This window comes from Sceloporus undulatus, chromosome 2 (genome assembly GCF_019175285.1).
Source record: "Sceloporus undulatus isolate JIND9_A2432 ecotype Alabama chromosome 2, SceUnd_v1.1, whole genome shotgun sequence".
NCBI lineage: Eukaryota > Metazoa > Chordata > Lepidosauria > Squamata > Phrynosomatidae > Sceloporus > Sceloporus undulatus.
In genome coordinates, this window is record NC_056523.1 from 270,190,607 (window position 1) to 270,211,804 (window position 21,198).

Genomic DNA, 21,198 nt, shown 5'->3' on the forward strand with positions numbered 1-21,198 from the left:
ATCCATTGTTCCAGGTCCTGTTCTCTGGAGCAGCAAAAACAAGCTTGCTCCCTCCTCAATATGACATCCCTTCAAATATTTAAACAGGGCTATCATATCACCTCTTAAACCTTCTCTTCTCCAGGCTAAATATCCCCAGCTTCCTAGGGTATGGTTTCTTTTCCCATTTTCTTTTCCCGCTCTGTTTTTTTTCACCGTCTCACATGATAAATAGTTCTGGAGAGCATATTTTTGACAGAGAGGTTTCTGCAAGTATCATGTTGGATTCTGGAAGAACAAGAACTGAACACATTTCACAGTCATTCCACACAAGGACTCACTCCAGGAGCACTCTGGATACCCTTCATTTCAGAGGTTTAACTGGCAGGTGGCAGTTAACAAAGAAAGTGCTGGGAATCCATACTGAACTACTGCAAATCACCCATAGATCTTCCAGTTGATCCAAATATCTTTTCTGTACACCTATGCCTTAAACTGCACAGGAAGATGGCTTAGGCCAATCAAAACAGAAGCCAGTCAAAACAACATATTTGCAACTCTTTTCCAGTAAAATATATCTAACTAGGTCTGATTAGCCTAAAAGGCAGCTAACTAATTTAAGTGGCTTGGGAATAACACAGAGTTAAAAGTTATCAAGAACATCTCCTTACATTGTGGCAAAGAATTTTAAAAAGACTAGTTAACATTCATTATTAGATTCTTACTTGTACATCTGAAGCTTGGCTTCCACGTTTTGAAGCAAACTGGCAATCTTCAGGATCAAGTGACAGGTACATAGTGGCAAGAGGTGATAGCTCTGAGAAGTTTCCTTGACTAAAGTTTATAATTTCTGGAGTACGTTGTCCATCTTTGACAGATTCACTCAGGTTGATAACAGAATCTCTTATGTTTGAAATTATTTCATTATTTTCTGCTAATAAGCGCTCTAAGTGGTCTATTTTCTCTTGCAGTATTGAAAGCTGACCCTGTTGAGACAGATAACATTAGTCATTCAAACATGTCAACAATAAACAGACATACTTTATTTTTTCTTCCTCCCAAAGTTCAAAACTTTACTAAATTCTTATAGACCAGTGGTCCCCAAAACCTCTTCGGCTACTGCCCTATTTCCTTTTGGGTGGCAACCCTAGTGCCCCCCTCCCCCTCAGTGCATTTTTTTATGTTAGGTTTACTGTTCTCCATGTAGTCATGCTGCCCACATGTTCACAGAATCATCTCTGATAGTACTTGCTCCCTTGGCTTAGTAATGGAAATGAGCACCACCTCACGACCAGACAATCTTGTCAAGGGAAAACCTTTACCATTACCTTTTCTACTGCTAATTCAAAACAATCAATCTTGGTTGCTGCTCTCTTTGCATCCAGTCACCTTGGGAGCAGCAACCAATGTGACTGTTTGCAAAGGGAGCAGCAACAAAGCAGCTGGCTGAGCAGCAACCAAGAAGCTTCTTGCTTGTGTCAGCCTTCCAGCCGAGACTGGCACAGGCAAGAGGCTTCTTAGTTTCTGTTTGGCTGGCTGCTCAGTCCCTGCTCCTTTTCCACCCTATCATCCTGGCAGCAGCAATGGAGACTCTGGATGAGCAGTGACTCAGAAGCCTCTCACCCATACCAACCTTGCAGCAAAGGCCAGTGCGGACAAGAGGCCTCTTGGTTGTTGCTCAGGCAACTGCTCGATTACTACTCCAAGGATGACCAGGTGCAAGAGAGAAGCTTCTCCCTAGAGAGGAGGGACTCTCAATCCTTCATCAGGCCAGAGAAAAGCACAGCTGGTGTGAATGTAGGGAGTTTACAGAGGCCACATGTTCTGGACTGAAGACTGGTGTGGGCCAGAAAGGGAGAGATTTTAATTACAGGAGCCGCTCCAAGCCAAAGGACTCTTTCCAAGAATCATACACAGGTACTCCTTCCCCAGAGACATGTCCCCCCCCCACAGCTTTAACTGTCCACTCTCTCACAAGAAAGTGTTTCTTCTGCTACTCTTCTCTCAGCCTGTCTGATGAAAGAAAGCAAGAGCATCAGTGCAACTCCAACCTGCTAGCCAGGTCCCAGCAAAGTTCACAAAGCTTAAGCAGGGTTCCAAATTTGAAAGCTCCTTTTTGCTGCCACTTTTCTCCTGCCATCATGTGCTCTTACTCTTTGCTCCAATCTGTTCCAAAATGGTGTCGCTCTGAGCCACAGAAGCAATGCCCCCTGAAGTAATACCCTCTGAGCCACGGAAGCAATGCCTTGCACAAGTTGCCCAACTGCCACTACTAGTAAAAGATGCCAGTAAGAGAGTGAACTCACATGGGCAGGCAAAGAACGGGAAACACCACCACACAAAATGATCAGTGAGGCTGTGTGGTAGTTTTCTGGGGACCCTGAAAAGATGTTTAATGTAATCCTCATCCCCACCATGGTCCTAAAGACTGCTGGTTCCTCTTGTCTTTCTTGCACACCAATATTTTGACTGAATGCCCCTCCACCAGCACCCTTTCTCCTCACTGGCCCCCTACTGCCCTCTTTCTACCTCACCGCCCCCCGGGATCCTTCGACCAGGGAGTGTAGCACCTACTTTAGGAATCACTGTTATAGACCAAAGACAAGGAAAAAATGTTGTAATGATCATCATATTACACCAGGAACTTTCCCCGAAAAAGATGAAAAAAATTCAAGGCTATTTAGAGCTCTATAATTAAAGTGAACACACACACAACTTAATCAATAAAAAAGTAAGCAATCAGACTACATATATCTATTGCAAACCAAATTAAGAGCAAAGCATATTCAATTTTTATCTTCCAGAGTCTACCAATAGCCATGTTTTAAATTACAATATCTGACATTCTCTCTATTAAGGCAGACCCTATTCATGGTTCTATAATTAGGAAAACCTACTGCAAAGGTCCTAGAATATGGGGGTCATTTATTTTATTACAATGAAAATGACTTTGTATTATGAAATATAATTTTGAAATGGAAGCTTAAAGTGAGCAATTACTAGCCTTTCATATAACTTTCTTTAAATCACAGAACTACAGTCTAGATGCCCACTTTGAGGGATATTAAAAGGTAAGTTAACCAGTTTCTCTGTGTAAAAGTAACAGGAAAGTAAAAACAACAACATAGATCCAAAATAGGATTTGAATAAGACATTCAGCATTTCAAGGTGTCAAGGCAAAATTATCACATTAAAGTTAAAAGCTGTCATCACTGCTAACATAGGAGCCCATACAGACAGGCCAAAATAAAGTTGCTTTGGGTCACTTTGGAGGTTTGCTGTTTAAATGATGCATGCATCCTAAGAGGCCAGAAGCCGTGCCAAAGCCACGCTCCAGTCCTAAGAAAGGGCTAAAATCAACTGGGGATTCTTTGTTGACCAGTTATGTGTTCTGGGTGGTGTTTCCACCATTTCAGGTGTTGGATTTACTTACTCCTCTGTGATGGTCATGCATAAATCCAGTATGCAAAGGGATCTAGTTACACTTTTGGAACTAACTGAAAGAAAGAACCCATTAGCATGAGCTTTCACAGATTTGAGTCTACTTCCTCAGTTTCATAAACCTATGCAGGCATGGGGAAAATGCTGACTTAACTAAGCACTGTGCTGCTAATCATGTACTTTATACTTTGACTATTATTTTTCCCTAAAGCAATCCTGCTGCAAAGACCAGAAACTAAAAAAATTAGGTTCTCTGTGCCCAAGAGACTTTTGTTTCTCAAATTCCAAGTTCACAACACTCAATCTATGCAAAGGAACTTGTAATCCCAAACATATTTACATTGAAGTCAGCCCACTTTGTCCAAAGGCAACTATATTTAGGACTGTAGCCTTCAAAATACAAAAGCCATTTCTCATTGTGACAAGAAGCATTCCTCTGGAAACAAGAAATGAAACATATTATTAAACTCTTGGGAGCAAGTTGATGTTTCTGTACTCACTGGTAAGCATAAGACCCTTATTATGCATCATACAAAGAAAAGGAAAACCCATACTGTATTGAACTTGTAGTGATAAAGCTTCCAAATCATTGACCAGTTGACAATTATGTTTATTCATGTATATAGTTATTTGTCCCATGAAGAACACTTAAAGTGACAAGGTTAAATATTAACTATATAAATTTAAACAAACATGCCAACCACTCAGCTCACAATGGTCTTAAAATGTCTCATTAAATTTTCTAAGAAGCAACAGTAAGCCACCAGTTTGGCAGAGGCTAGAAGCCCATACAGGTCCTAGAGTAGGGACAGAGAACCTGAAACCCACCAGATGTAGCTGGGCTACAACCTCCATCACCCCTGCCTTTTGGTCACACTGCCCAGGCTACTCAAAAAACAACATGTAGAGAGGACCGCAAGTTCCAAAGAAACATCCTAAGAAAATGGAGCTAAGTTAGTGAAACACGTTGAAGGCTAGGTAGAGAAACTAGAATGTGAAGAAGGTAAGAAGCTGAGAAACCAAAAGAAATGTGGACAAACAAACAGAGTGGACAGTAGACTATAAAACTGGAGTACAGAGGAAAACATAAAGATGAATGAGAACTAAGGAAAATGAATAGAAATACACTGATATCAATGCACAAGCTGGGCAGTCATTAGCAAGCAATTAAGTTTAATGAGCACCCCATAGCTTGTTTAATTAAGGCACTTAATAATTAGGGGTTACTGCTTTGGAGAGGTTACTGACAAACTGCAGAACACATACCTTCCATATAGAAGATCTCTGCTCAACAAGCATCATTAGTTTAAAGGGTTTCAAGTAGCAAGGAGAAGGGTTTCCCCTAAAGCTACAGAGGGCCACTGACAATCAGAGTAGTCTATGGAGCAATGTTTGATTCCACCTAAGGCAGATTCAGGTTTTCAAGTATGACAAGAATTCTCTTTACAGACTGGCTAACACTTTTTTAAAAGGGAAAAGAATGTGGTTAGTGGGGATACTATTCATTCACAGGCAACAGAGAAAGCAGCATTTCAAGCACTGGGATCTAGTTTGAGTACATCTGAAGTTAGGGCTTAAGAATTGAGGCATATGTTGAGGTTATAGCCAGTAGAAGCTCCTTTTTGGCTTAATGTATTACAGCATATTAATTTTGTATTTTAAAAATCTTTGTTATTTGCTTATTTACTACAAGTCTATTGCTATCAGCATTGTGATCCTGTGTACTCTTAATTTAATAGTAGCTAAAGGTCTTATACACCAAGATTGAAAAGATACACGTTCACCATTTAATGATGTGGTATCTTGTAGTCACTACTTTAATTATATTATTGAACATATAATAGACTTAAATTAATGAATAAGTCCAGCCCATGAATATATCATGTAATATTTAATCTCCTGTCTCCTTTTCTCTTCTTTTTTGCATTTGTAATTAAAAATGTAACCAAAAGAACAAAGAATTATTGCTAACACTAGTAAAAACTAGATTTCAGAAACAGGTATTATTCAGGTTTAAGAATTTGTCATATTTTTGAGAAAAAGAAGAGAGGATATGTGTACAAAGAAAAGTATGCATGTGAACAGAATCCTGCAATTCATTTATTTCCTAGTCCCTTCTAAGTCCAGACCCAGTACTCCAGCAAACTGCTACTTCACATAGATTAAAATTGATCTTTTTCTTCCAGTTATTTTTTAACAAGGAAATTACTGTACATGTCTGATCATGTAGCAGCTGTTTTTAAAAAGGTGTTCTGCCTCTCCGACCTCACCTACAAAACGCAATCCTTCCAGTGGAAGTTTAATCACCAGTCCCATTGAGTTGAATAGAACTTACAAGAATGCCTAGAGGTATATAGTCCCAATCTGCTGTGAGCAACATTGTTCTATTCCAGTGGATAATTTTGCATGACTTATGCAGTCTAGGGAAGTTATTTGCATGTGTATTATGTATAATGGGCCAAGAGCCAGCACAACTCAAGAGACCAAGGTACAAATCCCCACTCAGCCATGAAAAACCACCACGTGACCTTGGGCAAGTCATATTATCTCAGCCTCAGAGGAAGGTAAAGGCAAACCCCTCTAAACAAAGCTTGCCAAGAAAATCCATGACAGGGTAACCCTTAGGATAACCAAAAGTCAGAAGTGTCATCAAGGAACATAACAACAATATGTATTTACTAGATACTCTCAATCAGTCCCCATCAGTGCCAGATAATCCAGGCTGTGTATTATGCTTGTGTGATTATTCCAGCACAGATAGTGGCAGCAGAAGGGAAAAGGACAGGAGATGAGCAGTTAAACAAAAAGTTAGGTAGTGGAGAAATGGGCTGTTTGAAGCTGGCAGATTTTGTCTGCCTTCCCATGCACCACTATACAACCACAGAAAAGTGTAAATGCTAGAGTAGTGCACCAGTGGTCATCTGGCCCTGGAGAGACATCCTGAATCTATCTGGCCTCCACCAAGGCTGCTCTCCACTCTTACTGTTTGGAGAGATAAAAAATATACTTTTAAATGTCTTTTTTCCCTGCTACAATGAGAAATTTCTGTGTATTGGGACCAGCTGCTAAATAAAATAACTTGTTACACAGCACTGTGATTTGTCTGGACTTTAATGCTGGCTAGTGGGAAATAATAGACAGATACTAAGCTCTAGAACAATTTGTTTATCCCTGGAAATACAATTAAGTTCAGTGGGATTTATTGCCCAGGAGAGCTGTTAATGTAACTAGTTAAAAGTGATACAGTCATCTGATAAGTCAATACTGTCAAATAATGACAGTCAATTTTTAAAACACTGAACTCTCATTAAACCACAAACTTTAGCCTAAAGTGGGTGATTGCTTCTCAGATACAAATACAACTATTCTTCAGAAACTGAAAACTAACTTTTCAAAAACATTATGACACAGAACAACTTAAAACAATTTTAAATGATACTTCTACATATATGAAGAAACACTGAACTGATCTTTGTTAGCTTTCATTTTAGAAAACCAACAGAAGGATTGTGGGTTTTTTTAAAGTTTGAAACAGAGAAAGCTAAAAGAACTGTTAAACAACATGGAAGGCAGGGCTGTTATGCAATAGCATCACTGGGGGGGTGCAGACCGTACCAGGTGACGTCCCCCGCCTCACCCTCCTTGCCGCAGCTCAATTTCCTTGGGAGAACCAGGCTGCAGCAAGAAGCCGGGCCAAGCATGTGTGCATGCACCCCCCTTGCACCTCCCTGCCACAGCAAGAAGGGGCAGGGGAGCGTACTCTTGGCCCAGCTCCTTGTCGCGGCTCAGTTTGCCTCAGGACAACAGGACCATGGCAAGGAGCTGGGCTGAGCGAGCAAGTATACCCCACCCCTCTTTGCCACAGCCCAGTTCTCCCCTGAGGAAAACCTGAGTAGCAGCAAGGAGGGGCAGAGGGCGCACCACGTCAAAGAGATGGACCGAGTGTGTGCACACCCCCTGCCCCTGTTTGTCATGACCCAGTTTTCCTCAGGGCGAGGAGGTGCCTGCGGCCAACCTGGCTCCTTGCCGTGGCCCAGTTCTCCCACAGAAAACTGAGCTGCGAAAAGGAAGTCAACGGGTTGTAGTGGAAGCTCCATCTCTTCCAACCAAAAGCCTTGTTCATTCTGGCTGGAAAGCCCCGCCCCCCTCACCAAGTGACACCAAACCCTTGGATGCCACTGCTGTTATGCAGGCCAGTTCTTTAGGCATTATCAGCATCTACTTCAACTAGTTTTTGTCTCAATCTGTGCTGATAAATTCATGACCAGAAAACTGCTGACTTCTGGGAATAATCCCCCACCCAATGCCCTTGCTAACCAATGACATCATAATAATGTAATTCAACTGCCACAGCTTTCATGATACATCTGACTACAATCAAATAATTAGCAGTCCATCGACAAATTTCTGGCCAACCCTGCCTCTAAGTCAATTGTGTGTAGGATTGCAGCTAAAAAGATACCAGATAAGCCCCCACTAACTGGCACAGCACTTACCATTACTATCATCACTAGCCTCTCTTATCTTTTAATTTCTCTCAACTAGAACACTACATCTGGGGTACTTATTGACAAGTCTATATTAACTGCATTGATTTCAGCCCAAGAACATCTAGCTTATTTGCACTTTTCTGTTATTCACATGGTTGTCTGGCGGGTGTTCGATCTCTTAGCCTCAATTCTTTTTACAGTTTCATGCTGCACTTCCAACTTACAGCTACCGTATCAGCTAATAAGGGTTGATCTAGCTCAAGTTTGCATTGTCTGTACTAATCAACCAACCTTTTTTTTTTGCCACAAACAATACACATGGAAGCAATTCAGATACAACTTAGGAACAGATGCACACAATACAAAAGGCTGACTCCACAGACTAAGACCTCAATGAGAGTTCGGAATGTTAAAGTTTGAAAATTATTTTGATAATGTTAAGCATTAGAAATTGAAAAGTTAATTTACTGGCACCACAGTAAATTGTTTAATTCATTATTATTGACACATTCACTGATAGATAGGTCAGTCCATGGGGTTTGCAAAGAATGGCATGGAGTTTGTCACAGTTGGCCTTATGGGATCATATGTTGTTACTGGCTCCTTCCAAAAGGCTCTTTTTATCCTTTTAAAGTTACCTTCCTCCAACCTGAAATTTTCCACAGCTGAACTACAAACTCTACAATAGGACTGCTGCCTGAGAATGGTGAAAGCCCTCCACATCTGGGAACTGTTGGATTGGGAAAAGCCATCACAAAATGTGGGATTTCATTTTAGAAACATTTCAGTTCAGTTGATCACTCATCTGCATCTCTTTTGTTTGCACCCCCTTGAAGAAATAGACTTGACTCACTCCTCAAATGTCTTGCTTGCTAAAGGTTAATAAGGAATTGTTTATTTGAGTTAGAAATCGCTGATCCACTCCAAGTACAGCAGTAAGAGGAATGCTACGAAGACTGGCCCAGAAAGGAAAATTCTTAATTTGAAATCTGACTCTATGCGCATATGCAAAATTATGGCCATGAGTTGCAACTGACGGCCCTTGTGATCCCTTCCAACACTGATTTTATGATTCCATTGCATTCTTTCTGCCTGTCATCAAGAAGTGTGCACTGCAAAGATCAGTGGTAGAGCACAGATTCTGCATGCAGGAAGCAACCAAGGATTACAATCTATGGCATCTGCAGTTTTAATGAGCAGGTACCTAGCAAACCACCCTTCTCTGCACCTACTGTACCTTATCTTCACCTTAACTGTGGGTAAGGAGGGGGAGGAGGAAGCAGTGGGTAAAAGCAGTATGGAGAGGGTCAGGAGGGTAGGGGAGAAGGCAAGAGATAAAGATATGGGAGATGAGTTAAGGAAGACATTTCATTTAATTATCCACGAGCCTAGCACTGTGTGAGTAATAGGCTTTGCATATTACAAAGGGGTCCACTGCAGCTCAGCCCAAGCATTATGTCTATTATATGATGACATCAGTCCAGAAAATAGCCAGGAGGGGGGAGTTAATGAAGACAGTAATAATGCAACTTCTAGAAATTATAATAGTATATTATATTCAAGAAAGTCAATGGGTTGTAGTGGTTTTTGAGCACTGGACTACAACTCTGAGAAACCAGGGTTTGAATCTGTACCCAACCATGGAAACCCACTATATGACCTGGTCACTATGGCCCCATACAGACAGGCCAAAATAAAGCGGCTTGGGGTCACTTTGGAGGTATGCTGTTTAAATGATGCATGTATACCAAGAGTCTGGAAGCCGCACCAAAGCCATGAACCAGTCTTAAGAACTGGAGCATAGCTTTGGTGCAGCTTCCGGACTCTTAGTACACATGCATCATTTCAATAGCATACCTCCAAAGTGACCCGAAGCAGCTTTATTTTGGCCTGTCTGTATGAGGCCTATATGACCTGGGGCAAGTTAGACTCTCTCAGCTTCAAAGGAAGGCAAAGGCAAACCATCTTCTGAACAAATCTTGAAAAGAAAATGGCATAATAGATTCACCTTAGGGTCACCATAAGTCAAAAACAACTTGAAGGCACACAACAACAAATTGTATGTAACAACATACAACAATATACAACGAAGATCAGTCTAGAACTTTATCAACACAGAAAGAAACATTACCTGAAAGACTAACAACATATTGCTACCCACCAGAAAAACTCCAAAGGCTGGGGGGGGGGGGGAGAGAGATCTCACTCTAGGGAATTCTAACAGAATTCATGAAAAATATTTTATCATCATAATTAACTGGGAGATCTACAAACCAAAAAACAACAATGAACTAGTAACATTATAAGATAATCAATGAGTTAGTTCCAAGTTCTGGCATAAATCCAACTGCAGGAGAAAATTCCAACTAGAGAAAAACCATTGAATCAGTAGGATTTACATACATGTTGTCTTCCCATTTAGAAATTAATTCAATGGATTTGCTTTATTTAGTTATAGTAACTGGATTTAGCCCTTATATACAAGTGGAAACCGACTTATTTCTATACCAGTTTTAACTTATTACCATACTTTAATTTATTACTCCACGAAACTTTAGAATACAGTGAGCCCTGATCCATTCCGGACCCCCCCCCCCCCAGTAATGCCAAAATCCATGGATGCACAAGTTCCCTGCCTGTCAGTCCTGCCACCGCTACCATCAGTTCCTCCCAGTGCCCAGCCAGGGTCTTTCCGTGGCCCCAACTGGCAGCCCTGCACCAAGACAGGATGGGCATTCAGAGTCTGGAGGTGCCTTGCTGAGGGCAAAATGGTTCTCAATGTGGACAGCTCCGAGAGCCACCCATCGCCTCTGCCAGGAACCAGGGAAGCGGCCACCTCAGCCAGGGAAGGGTGGGGAGAGGCACCCTCCTCCATTAGCCCAGCCTGTTGCCTCCCCGACTGCGGAGAGGAGGCTCCAGCCACACTCCCAGAGTGGAGAGCCAGAGGGCTGGGTAGGGGCCGCACATGCTCTGAGGCACCTCAAGAACCAGCATGGAGGGATCTCGGGCTGTGTGTTTTGTAGTAGGGTTGAGAGTGCCCCCTGGCAGCTACTGCTGGGGAACAGCCACTGGATCCTGACTTCCCTCTCCCTGCCTTGGACACCCCCTGAAAAAAGAGCTCCTCTTGGAGGTGAGGGTGGGAGGGGAGGTGACCTACCCAAGGAGGAAAGCTGGGCAACAAGAAGGATCAGGGCCTCCCTGGGTGCTGGGAAGAACTGCTGGCAGTGGCAGTGGCAAGAGTCAGTGGAGCCTCCCACCTGCCTGCCCATCTGTGCCAGGGTGGGAAGGAACCATTGTTGGGGGGGTGTCAGAAGCAAGCTTCCCTGCTCTTGCCCTTTGGGCTGCTGTCCCTAATGGTAGCATGGCAGCGTGCACACACTGTCACTAGGGAGAGGGGGCTTGCCATCCACGGATGCTCAAATCCATGGATGGCAAGTCTGCAGATACAGAGGGCAGACTGTAATCACTTTGAATCCTATTTTACTACTGAACACCAATGGACACTGCTTGCCGAAAGCTCAAGAACATGGAAATTCAGCACAACTCTGGGACATCAACACATGTCTATCACTTCAAAGATCCAAATGCATGCTACTTTGTACATCTAACACAGTATGGATGGGGAAACTTTAGCCCTTCAGATAATCTGGCATACATCTCCCATTATTTCCATCCATCATAGCCAAGGGGAAAGTACTTTGGAAGTTGTAATCTAAAACATCAGCAGGGCCAAATGTTCCCTATCTCTATAGTAAGAAACAGCTACCTAATCTTAATCCACCAATGACTTTGGCTCCCTTTCAAGTTGTTTCTTTATCTTATTAGCTTCCACTATCCATTTTGGTAGGATCTCTGTACCTCATTCAACAGTTTTATAAGCTTTTCAACTTGTTGCTTTATGTTTTGTTTAACACATAGTTGCTATGCATATTGCCTGTTGACTTATGGCAACCTCATGAAATTGATAGATTTTTCTTAAGAAAGGAATACTCTGAAGTGATTTTGACAGTTCCTTCCTCTGAAATTTAGTCTACAGCACCTGGCATTTACTGGTAGTCTGCAATCCAAGTACTAAGCAGGGTAGATTCATCTTAGCTTCCAAGATTAGACAGGATCTGGTGCCTTTAGAGTTATTTAGAGATTGTGCTTCTTACCATATTTAAAAGTCATACCACTTGTTGACTCAATCATTCTTCAGATGAGGATAGAAGAAGACTGAAGTACTATTTCTGCATCTCAATGGCACAGCTTTTCAAAGAAAATTATGAATTGTGGAAGCATAAATAAAATGTTCAGAAAGACAAAACACTGAAGTCTCACTTTATGCCCCCTGGTGGTATGTTAACCAAATAATTAAAACCAACATTATCTAAAAGGTTAATTTTAAGTTTAGCAGTCCTCTAAAATTTCACTTCTATTACTGTATTTTAGAAACATAAATACCATTTTTATCTCCATACCATTTTGAAACTCCAGGCAAATTAGCATCTGCTTTTCTGCCAGTGCCAACAGAGGTTTCTAGAAGTGCCAAATACACAAACCTGTAGTATTTTATGAATTCATAGTTTTGTCTGAAACAGTACTGTATTGTACAAACAGTACAAATAAAATTGTATGTATTCATGTATTTTTAATTTTCAAATCAGGTTAGTGATTCACTGATAACATTTTGGATATCAACTATACCATGATACACAGACTTCAGAAGAGAAACTGATTCATTCTCACTGTAATCATATATTATGCATAGGTTTTCTTTCTCCAGCTGCCCCCCCCCAAAAAAAAAAATCTGAAAAAAATTAACCTATTTTAAGTTCTCTGCATTCAAAACTCAGTAAATTAATTGTTCAAATCAAGCTTTCTTCCCCCAACACACACACACGCTTACACACATCTTGCCATTTTACTAGGTGTACTGGCCTGAACTGTTTGGGATTACAGGATTATACTATAATATCCACACTAGCCTTACGAAGAAACTTTGGCTGAGAAAAGCGACTTGCACATCGAGTTTGACAGCTGAACAGGAACTGCATCTTCCCACTCTAGAGATAGGAGGGGGAAATTTGCACATCCAAGGACAGATAAAAGGAAGGAATGTCAGTCAAAGATACACAGTCTATTTTCCCTTCCATAACAATCACATTTTTCAAGCACTAGTTCATTCTTTTGCATTTATATCAGTACACACAAGTTTTTGGTGCACATGAAAATGTGCATATATTTTTGTACAAAATTTTCCCAGTGTAGACATGTTTGTAAGTACCTTCCCCTAATATATACCTACTTGTACATAGTTCCATGCAATGTATGCATTTTTATTTAAAGACTGTCACCCCAAAATTTTGATGAACATAAAAATCAAAGCCCAGCACAGCAGCCTACCCACTTTGTTTATCAGTATCAATTACGTCAGTCTGTATTAAAATGTTAGCCAAACTAATCTAATCCCTTTTTCTAGAGTGAGTCTATGGTATGCCCTAATCTCCTGTCTAAGATTAGAGCACTACTAGTATTGCAGCTACGCCATTTTCAGTTCTAGAATAATTCAAATAATTACCAGCTAAGTTATGTACACTTTGAACTCAAGCTGCTTTTCCTATGCAAAGAGACAATTAAAGGAAATGTCTTCTCTTGATAAACATCCTTATATAAGTATGTACAATTATTCCTCTACATTGGAAGTGGGAAAACTTCTAGAGGTTTCTAGAAGTTGATAATTTCCTACCTTACCCTGTAAATGGCCAGACTGATGTCAACTACAGTTTTCAAACATCTGGAGGGGCTACCTCTTCTCCAACCCTGGTCTACTCCTGTGGTACATATGAACTGCATGACTAAGAGGCTGTACAGACCGGCAGTAAGTGTCAGTTTGGGGGTGGCATGGGGGCGTGGTGTTTGGACAACACATGCCCCAACACCACCCCCAAGCCAGCATCACGCCACCCACCTAACCATATGGCATTACAGCGCTCCTTTGACATGGCATTCATGCAACACACTCCAAAAGGAGCACAGAAAAGTGCCATCACAGCAGCAAGGGTGCCCTTTTTCTAGGCCAAAAAGAAGCGGCATTTTGCCACTTCTTTTTGGCCTAGAAAAATGCTGGATTGGGGGCATGGCATGTGGTTTCCACAGCCCCAATCTAGTACTCAAAGGGGCAAGTGCAAGCCACTCCTTCTGGGCGGTCTGTTTCACCCCTAAATCAGTTCCATTTACTTAGAAACCAATCCACAGTCTAGCTTTCTACTGCATACATGTGTAAATACATACATCCCTACTACCTCCTGCACATTCTGACTGGTCCTCAACCCATCCAATTTTCACTAAATTTAACAAGTTTTGTAGCTGACAGTTATTGACAACTAAGAAAAGTACATGGATTGATCGACTAGAGCAGGGGTTCCTAACCTTTTTGACTAGTGGAGTCTTTATTTCTATGGCAGAGCCCCTAAGAGGCCTACCCTATGTCTTACAAGTTAATGGTTTTTAGTAGTATGTTTAAGAATATATTCTTATTCTTTAATTTCATTACACTTTTATTTCTTTCATTTTCCTGGAGCGGTTGCAGAGCATCAGGAAAGTGCACGCAGTCCCTTTAGGGCTTCTCAAACCACAGGTTGGGACCCCCTGGATTACAGTAACAAGACTGCTGAACAAGACAGAAATTACTTAATCACTCACAGCATACAAGATGAATCTTGCTGGATCATTCAGTGAGGAACACTGTGGGCTAAAACCAGAAGGCATGATCAAGAAGACGATATAGCCTTCAAGTATACACAGGAGAAAATGTCTAGCTATATTTGAATGTTGTCATTTCTGCAAAGTTTTAATTATTTAAGTTGCATTTAGCAGAGAGACCATCAATTACTTGGTTACAGGCAGCTAATTCAAACTGATCAATCTTTGCTTTCCTAAAACTATCTAAGAACAGACAAAGTTTCAAACATCTACATGCTGTCAGCTTTATTGCAATCCTTCATTCATATGACATACCTACTTGTGGAAATTTAAGCTTTCTATCAAAAACAGCAAGATCAATGTAGTTCCAAGTCTTGAAATTTAAAGTAGTGTTTAGAGTCCTTAAAAGTTAAGATGTGTATACATTCATCTCTGCTTAGTAATATCCATTCTATTAATAAAATAATTATTAAGAAGACATTACTATTAATGTAATTGTCAAACTATTTTATATTTCTTGTGACAGACAAGTTCTAACATTCATGACTGAGGCAAATGTGACTGTCTCTTCAAAAATTGATGTCTCAAATATTTTTAGCTGAAAAGCAATTTTCCTCAACATGACCAAACAGCTTCTACCCATGTTCTACTACTGAGGACTGCAGCTACAGTTTTCTGTGATTCCCAATCTTCTGAACACAGGGAACTGCCATCTGTGTGACTCAGTAATACTATCTCACTGACAAATCCTGCCAATTTGTATAGCACTAGAAGCCAAATCACACACAATGGGCTGTGAGAGGCAAGGAAATGGGGTAGATGTGTCTTTTGGCTTGGGAATGCCAGACTCTGTAAACTGCTTTACAGAGTGCTATAAGGCTTCAGTTCAGAATGAGAATGTGACTCATAACAATGGGCTGCCTCAACTTCAGAGAAATACCTCTGAACTAACTGGCTGTTGCTGCTGCCGCTGTTGTATGCCTTCAAGTCATTTCCAACTTAAGGCAACCCTAAGGTGAACTTACCATGGGGTTTTCTTGGCAAGATTTGTGCAGAGTGGGTTTGCCATGGCCTTCTTCTGAGGCTGAGAGTGTAACTTGCCCAAGGTCACCCAGTGGGTTTCCATGGCTGAGTGGGGATTCGAACTCCGGTTTCAAGAGTCATAGTCCAATATCAAACCACTACACTACACTGACCCAGTCTTAAAGTTACAAGCCTTCCTTCTTTTTGACACTACATATGCATACAGTTACAGTAGATGAACCCATATGACTAGTGGTACCTGCCTGGCTATATGTCTTCCCCCTGCAAAGGTATAAGATTACAGAAGCAGTAGCCCTCTTCGTGCATTACCAAAGCATGTCTACAAAACATTTGAGGAGGGGAAGCACACTGGCCCTCTATCACTGTTTACACTGTCCTAGGTTGTGAGGGGTGGCTTTCTGACAAGGAGAACCGCCACTATCTATGGAGACTTACCATGCAGTTTTAAAAACTGATTTTGTATAGAGCACTTCTGCAGAATGTCACCCTTCACATAGAGAGGAAAAAGACACAGCAATGGGGCAAAGGCGCAAGGCTATCTGACCCTCCTCTTATATTTAGTAGATACAGTTGCACAACACCAGAAGAGAACTAAGGTCAAAGGTAAACAAGTTTGAAACTATTTATTCTTCAGCCCTGAAGGACATCTGAACGTGATCACTATATTTCAGTAATCTATAATGCCAAAAAAAACTCTAACTGAACTTATGTAACAAATGAGGGTTCTCTTCTTTCAATTTTATTTTTTACTTCCATGGAATTAAAAATAGCCAAGTGTTTGTTTAATACATTCTAAGTAATAAGATATTTGCAGGTTGTCTGAGAATTCTTATTTTCTGTTTTTAAAAATGGTTAAATCAATAACTCTTTCTTTGTTCACCAATTGTCATATAAGGTTAGAATATATGGGAGGTTGGAATGTCCATGTTAATTATCCCCCTTGTGAGTCTGCATATGTTTAGGCTTGCCTGCCTCTATTTCTGAGGGCCAAGCCTGTATATGTGATCTGACACCCCAGACAGTATCAAAACACTCAAAATGTGTGCATTGTCTGTAAAGACAAGCTAGAACCGGCCTCAGTCTACTGTTCTGCTGGTCTGGATGAGACTTTCCCTGAGGGCTAGCCGACAGCCAAATATGCAACTGTGACTATTGTGGGAGGGTTCAGTCCAGGAGCTAACTGGACTCTACAATGCATTTTTCTGCCAAGTAGAGGGGGAGGTAGTGGATTTATAACACAGCTGCCTTTTACTACATATCCGTTAAAAAGCAAGAATAAGAACCTGTTCATCATATTAACTTTAGGCAAGTATTTTAAAAATATGTTGCTTTTCTTTTGCTCACTGCACTTCTCTGCTCTCTGATTTAAGCAACGAAACTAACTTTGGGGTTAAGTAAACTCATATATTGGATTAGAGGGCATTCTAACTAGGTTCATCCCGGATGAAAGCTTTAACTCAGGAGGAAAAGTTAACCCCTTCAGGGAGAAGACAGATGGCAAGATATCAGAAGCTGCCACACTTACACCTCAGTGTCTTACCTTGATAAAATAATAAACTTTATTCTTATATCCCACCTTTCTGCTGCAGCAATCAGCTTGCATGACTAGTATATATTGGAATAATACAATCTTCCAACTACTCCTGATAGTATGGGTTCATATCACTCCCTCCATATGCAACGGCATTTATAGATTCTAAGATTGCGAGTTCAAGACCAGCAAAAGGGCCCAAGCTCGACTCAGGCTTGCATCCTTCCGAGGTCGCTAAAATTAGTACCCAGACTGTTGGGGGCAAATTAGCTTACTTGCTGTTCACCGCTATGATCTTTGGAATAGTGGTATATAAATAAAACAAATTATTATTATTATTATTATGGCTGCAAGTAGACACCACAGTACAGTTAACTAAAATAAACAGGCACCCAAATATTATAATCTATCAAGAGATCGCTGGACTGGTGGAAAGAAGGTCTTGCTTTCTCCTCCAAAAACAAACAAACCAAACACTAGTGCAGGGAATCTTTTTTGGCGCTACTAAAGATATTTCAATGCAACTTGATTCCATTCTAATGTACAGTTAAGACCTTGAGGCAACTTTCTAAAAAGCCGAGATGGATGCTCCATGGAGTCTAATGATCAAAAATGTTAAAGCATTCATTTTAAAGTACTTTGTACAGACGTTCTGGTGCCAGCACATTGATTAGCAGTCTATTTTTGCATGTAACTGTCCTTTACTTAGCAACTGAGAAATCTGGACACGGTACACCCACAGAACTGAAAACGTGGAAGATTTTTCAAATACATTTTGCAGTGCGCTTTACTGTCCTAGCATTCAAATGAAGAATCTGGTTTGAATAAAAGAAACCTTTCTTTCCTTCTGATGAATGTACCGAAAGCAAGTTAGGTCCAGGATTCATTAATGTCAACTTTTTCCTAGGACTTGTGTTGTTAACCCTCCTTCCACGGCACCGAGAGCAAACTGATTGTAACTGAGCTGCACACCCCTTTGCTCTCCAGATCAGGTAGACCTTGCATTGAGGTAGATTAAAACATTCAGTCTGACAGCCAGTGCAAAAATAGTCTGCCTAGGACTAAGTTGCTCATTTCCACGTCACAAAAGGAAGTGCTGTATATGTGCGCTTTGTGCAGAGTTGAGTCCACAGCTTTCGTGACACATTAACTTTTTTTGCTACAAGAAATATCTAAGCAGCAACGTGGTGCAGTGGCTGAAATGCAGAACTCTGGACGTATAAATCCAGCATTACCTTTTGGGTGGCTGCCTTCCTTTCTCGCTTGCACACAAAACGGTGCTTAGCGTTCCTGAAAGAACTGTTATGTACACTGAGTTCAAACTGGGGAACCAGAACATAAAGGTGAGCAAAATAAAGTAGAGCAAGCATGCCTTGGGGCCAGTGAGAGGCTGGTGTAACGGTTATCTAGAGGATTACTCTTCTCAGGCTTCAAGGTTTCTTGGTCAGCTACTCAGAGGAGGAATGGAAGACCTCTCAAGGAACGGCTGGGACTAGGAAACCCACCACCTGTGATTGGTGCCCATCTCTTTCAGGGCACCACACTGGCCCTGCATGGAGATGCACCCCATTCAGGAACCTTACCCCTAATAGCTGGCCTAGCAGAGTGGTTTGACCTCTGGGCTGTGACTCTGGAGGCCAGGGTTCGAATCCCAGCTCGGCCATGAAAAACCCACTGGGTGACCTTGGCAAGATGTCACACTCTCTCAGCTTCCTCTGAGGGAAAGCAATGGCCAAACCTTTTCTGAACAAACCTTGCCAAGAAAAACCCTTGATAAGAGCCATGTCACACAAGAACAAGCTGGCAAAGGGGGAAAGACCTGCGTGTGGAGCCTCATGGAGAGCCCTGGGCTCCGAGTGGGAGGCAGTCCTCCTCCTGGGGCTGAGCCTGGCATTTGGGTCCCCTCCCAAAAGAGGCCTCCGGCTCAACTTATGGGAAGTAGGGCACTGGAGCCCTGAGAGCTCTGCCGTCCAAAGTCCTTATTCACAGAGAGACAGACAGACAGACAGAGGGGCAGAAAGTCCTGCCCAAGAAGGCTGCGATCTTCTTCCGTCTTGCCTCCTGGGCTGTGTCCACACTGGAGAAATAACCCGGTTTGGCACCGCTTTAACTCTTTGGCTGAAGGCTGTGGAATTCTCCGTTCTGGGCCCCACAGCATACTCCAACTCCCAGAATTCCACAGCCTTCAGCCAAAGAGTTAAGGCGGTGCCAAACCGGGTTATTTCTCCAGTGTGGACATAGCCCAAGTCAACCTCCTTGGAGTCTTCTTCGACCCATCAAGGGGTCTCTTCCCCCGCGAATATCCCCAAGGAGGAGCTATCATAGAGTCTGTTCCCCCAAACACCCCTCAAGAGGACCTAAGATGGGGTCTGTTCCCCCAAAAGATCCCTGTAGAGGAACTATGGGGGGTCTGTTTCCCCAAATATCCATAAAGGGAACCTTCCCCCCAAAACCCACCCCTAAAGAGGACCATCGTAAGGGTTGTTCCCCCAAAATATCCACAGGGAGGACCTAGGATGGGTCTGTCCCCCAAAGCCCCTCCAGAGCCCCGCCGGCCGCCCTCCTTCCTTCCTTCCTTCCCTCCGTGCCGCGGGGGCCCACCTGGGGGAAGGAGCCCTCCCTGCGGCGGCTCTTGGGGTGCTCGAGGTGCCCGCGGTCGAGCATCAGGTAGAGGGAGAAGACCACCACGCAGAAGATCGCGCTCCCGAAGACCGTGAACTGCCGGCTCAGCTTCATGGCAGAGACCCGGAGGAGAGAAGGAGGAGGAGGAGGAGGAGGGGGAATCTCCGAGGCTCCCAACGAAACTTCTGCCTCCTCGGCTGCTTCCCCGGAGTCCCGACCCCGCCGCCGCTCGGTCGAGGCGGAAGGGGCCCAAGTCCCCCTGGGAGCGGGGCCGGGACTGGCTCAGGAGGAGCCCAGGGACGCCGTTAATGGCCGGGAGGGCGAGGAGAGCGAGGGCCGGGAGAGTTTCTTCGGAAGGAAGGAAGGAAGAGGAGCCGCCGCCGCTTCGGCCTCTTCTTCTCCGCCCTCTTCCTCGGCTCCCTTCCTTCCCCTTAAAAGGGAGACTCCTGTGGAGACAGAAGAGGCAGCTCCCGCTCTCCCTCTCACACGCGAAAGAGGAGGAAGAGGAGGAGGAGGAGGAGCCGCCGCCGCCTATAAGGCAACAGCGCCCCTGGCCGCCTCCGCCGCCAACAGAGGCTCAGCGCCCCGCCTACGCCCCGCCCCTCAACCGCCACGCCCCGCCCACCGCAGAGGGAGGGAGGGCTAGGCCCAGAGCTAAGCCCCGCCCACCAAGGAGGGGGGAGGGAGGGAGGCCAGGCCTAAAGCGCTGCCGCCGCCGCCGCCGCAGTGACGTCCCTCAGAAATTGAGTATCCCTCCATTGTCTGCGACTAGGCCTCGACGCTGAGGGGACCCCGACACAGAGACATAAACACACAGCCACTGTTTCCGAGGGGGCTGCTTCCCTGGCTGCCACAAGGGCGGCTTATTATACAGTCACAGAATGGTAGAGTTGTGGGAGACCACAAGGCTCTCCAGTCCAATCCCATCCTGCCATGCAGGAACTCTCAGTCAAAGCATCCCCAATGACTGATGGCCATCCAGCCTCTGCTTAAAGGCCTCCAGGAAAGGAGGCTCCGCTACACTCCGAGGAAGGAGTGTGCTCCACTGTGGAACAGCCCTGACTGTCAGGAAGTTCCTCCTAATCTTCAGATGGAATTACTGTATCTCTGTTTCTTGCATCCTCTCCGAAGTGAAAGGAAGGGAGCCCTCTGAGGAGGAGGAGGAGGACGATGGGCCTTTTGTCCTCCAGGGCAGCCCTCCCTGGACCCTCAGGTGGCCTCCTTGCCACCAAGGAGGACGAGGGACCGGGAAACTGGAAGGCATCAGCAAAGGAAAGCGGGCGATGCTTTCGTGGTCGAAATGGAGGACGTTCCAGGAAAATGGAGGACACTACACCACACAAAAGCTAAAATCTGTCATAAATATAAATTCATGTTCCGACCTTAAGTCATGGTCGAAATGGGGGA

General features: G+C 43.3%; 1 protein-coding gene across 1 annotated transcript in view; it reads right to left on the reverse strand.

Annotated features, from left to right (window-relative positions):
* Positions 1-20,299, reverse strand: part of MAN2A1 (mannosidase alpha class 2A member 1) — an 89,599-nt gene extending 69,300 nt beyond the window's left edge. The window contains exons 1-2 of the mRNA XM_042455308.1: positions 19,771-20,299; positions 705-965 (exon numbers count right to left, since the gene is read on the reverse strand). Of these exons, the coding sequence (XP_042311242.1) occupies positions 705-965; positions 19,771-19,905 (396 nt within the window). The 5' untranslated portion in view covers positions 19,906-20,299. The remainder of the gene's footprint in view (positions 1-704; positions 966-19,770) is intronic.
* Positions 20,300-21,198: the final 899 nt, after the last annotated feature.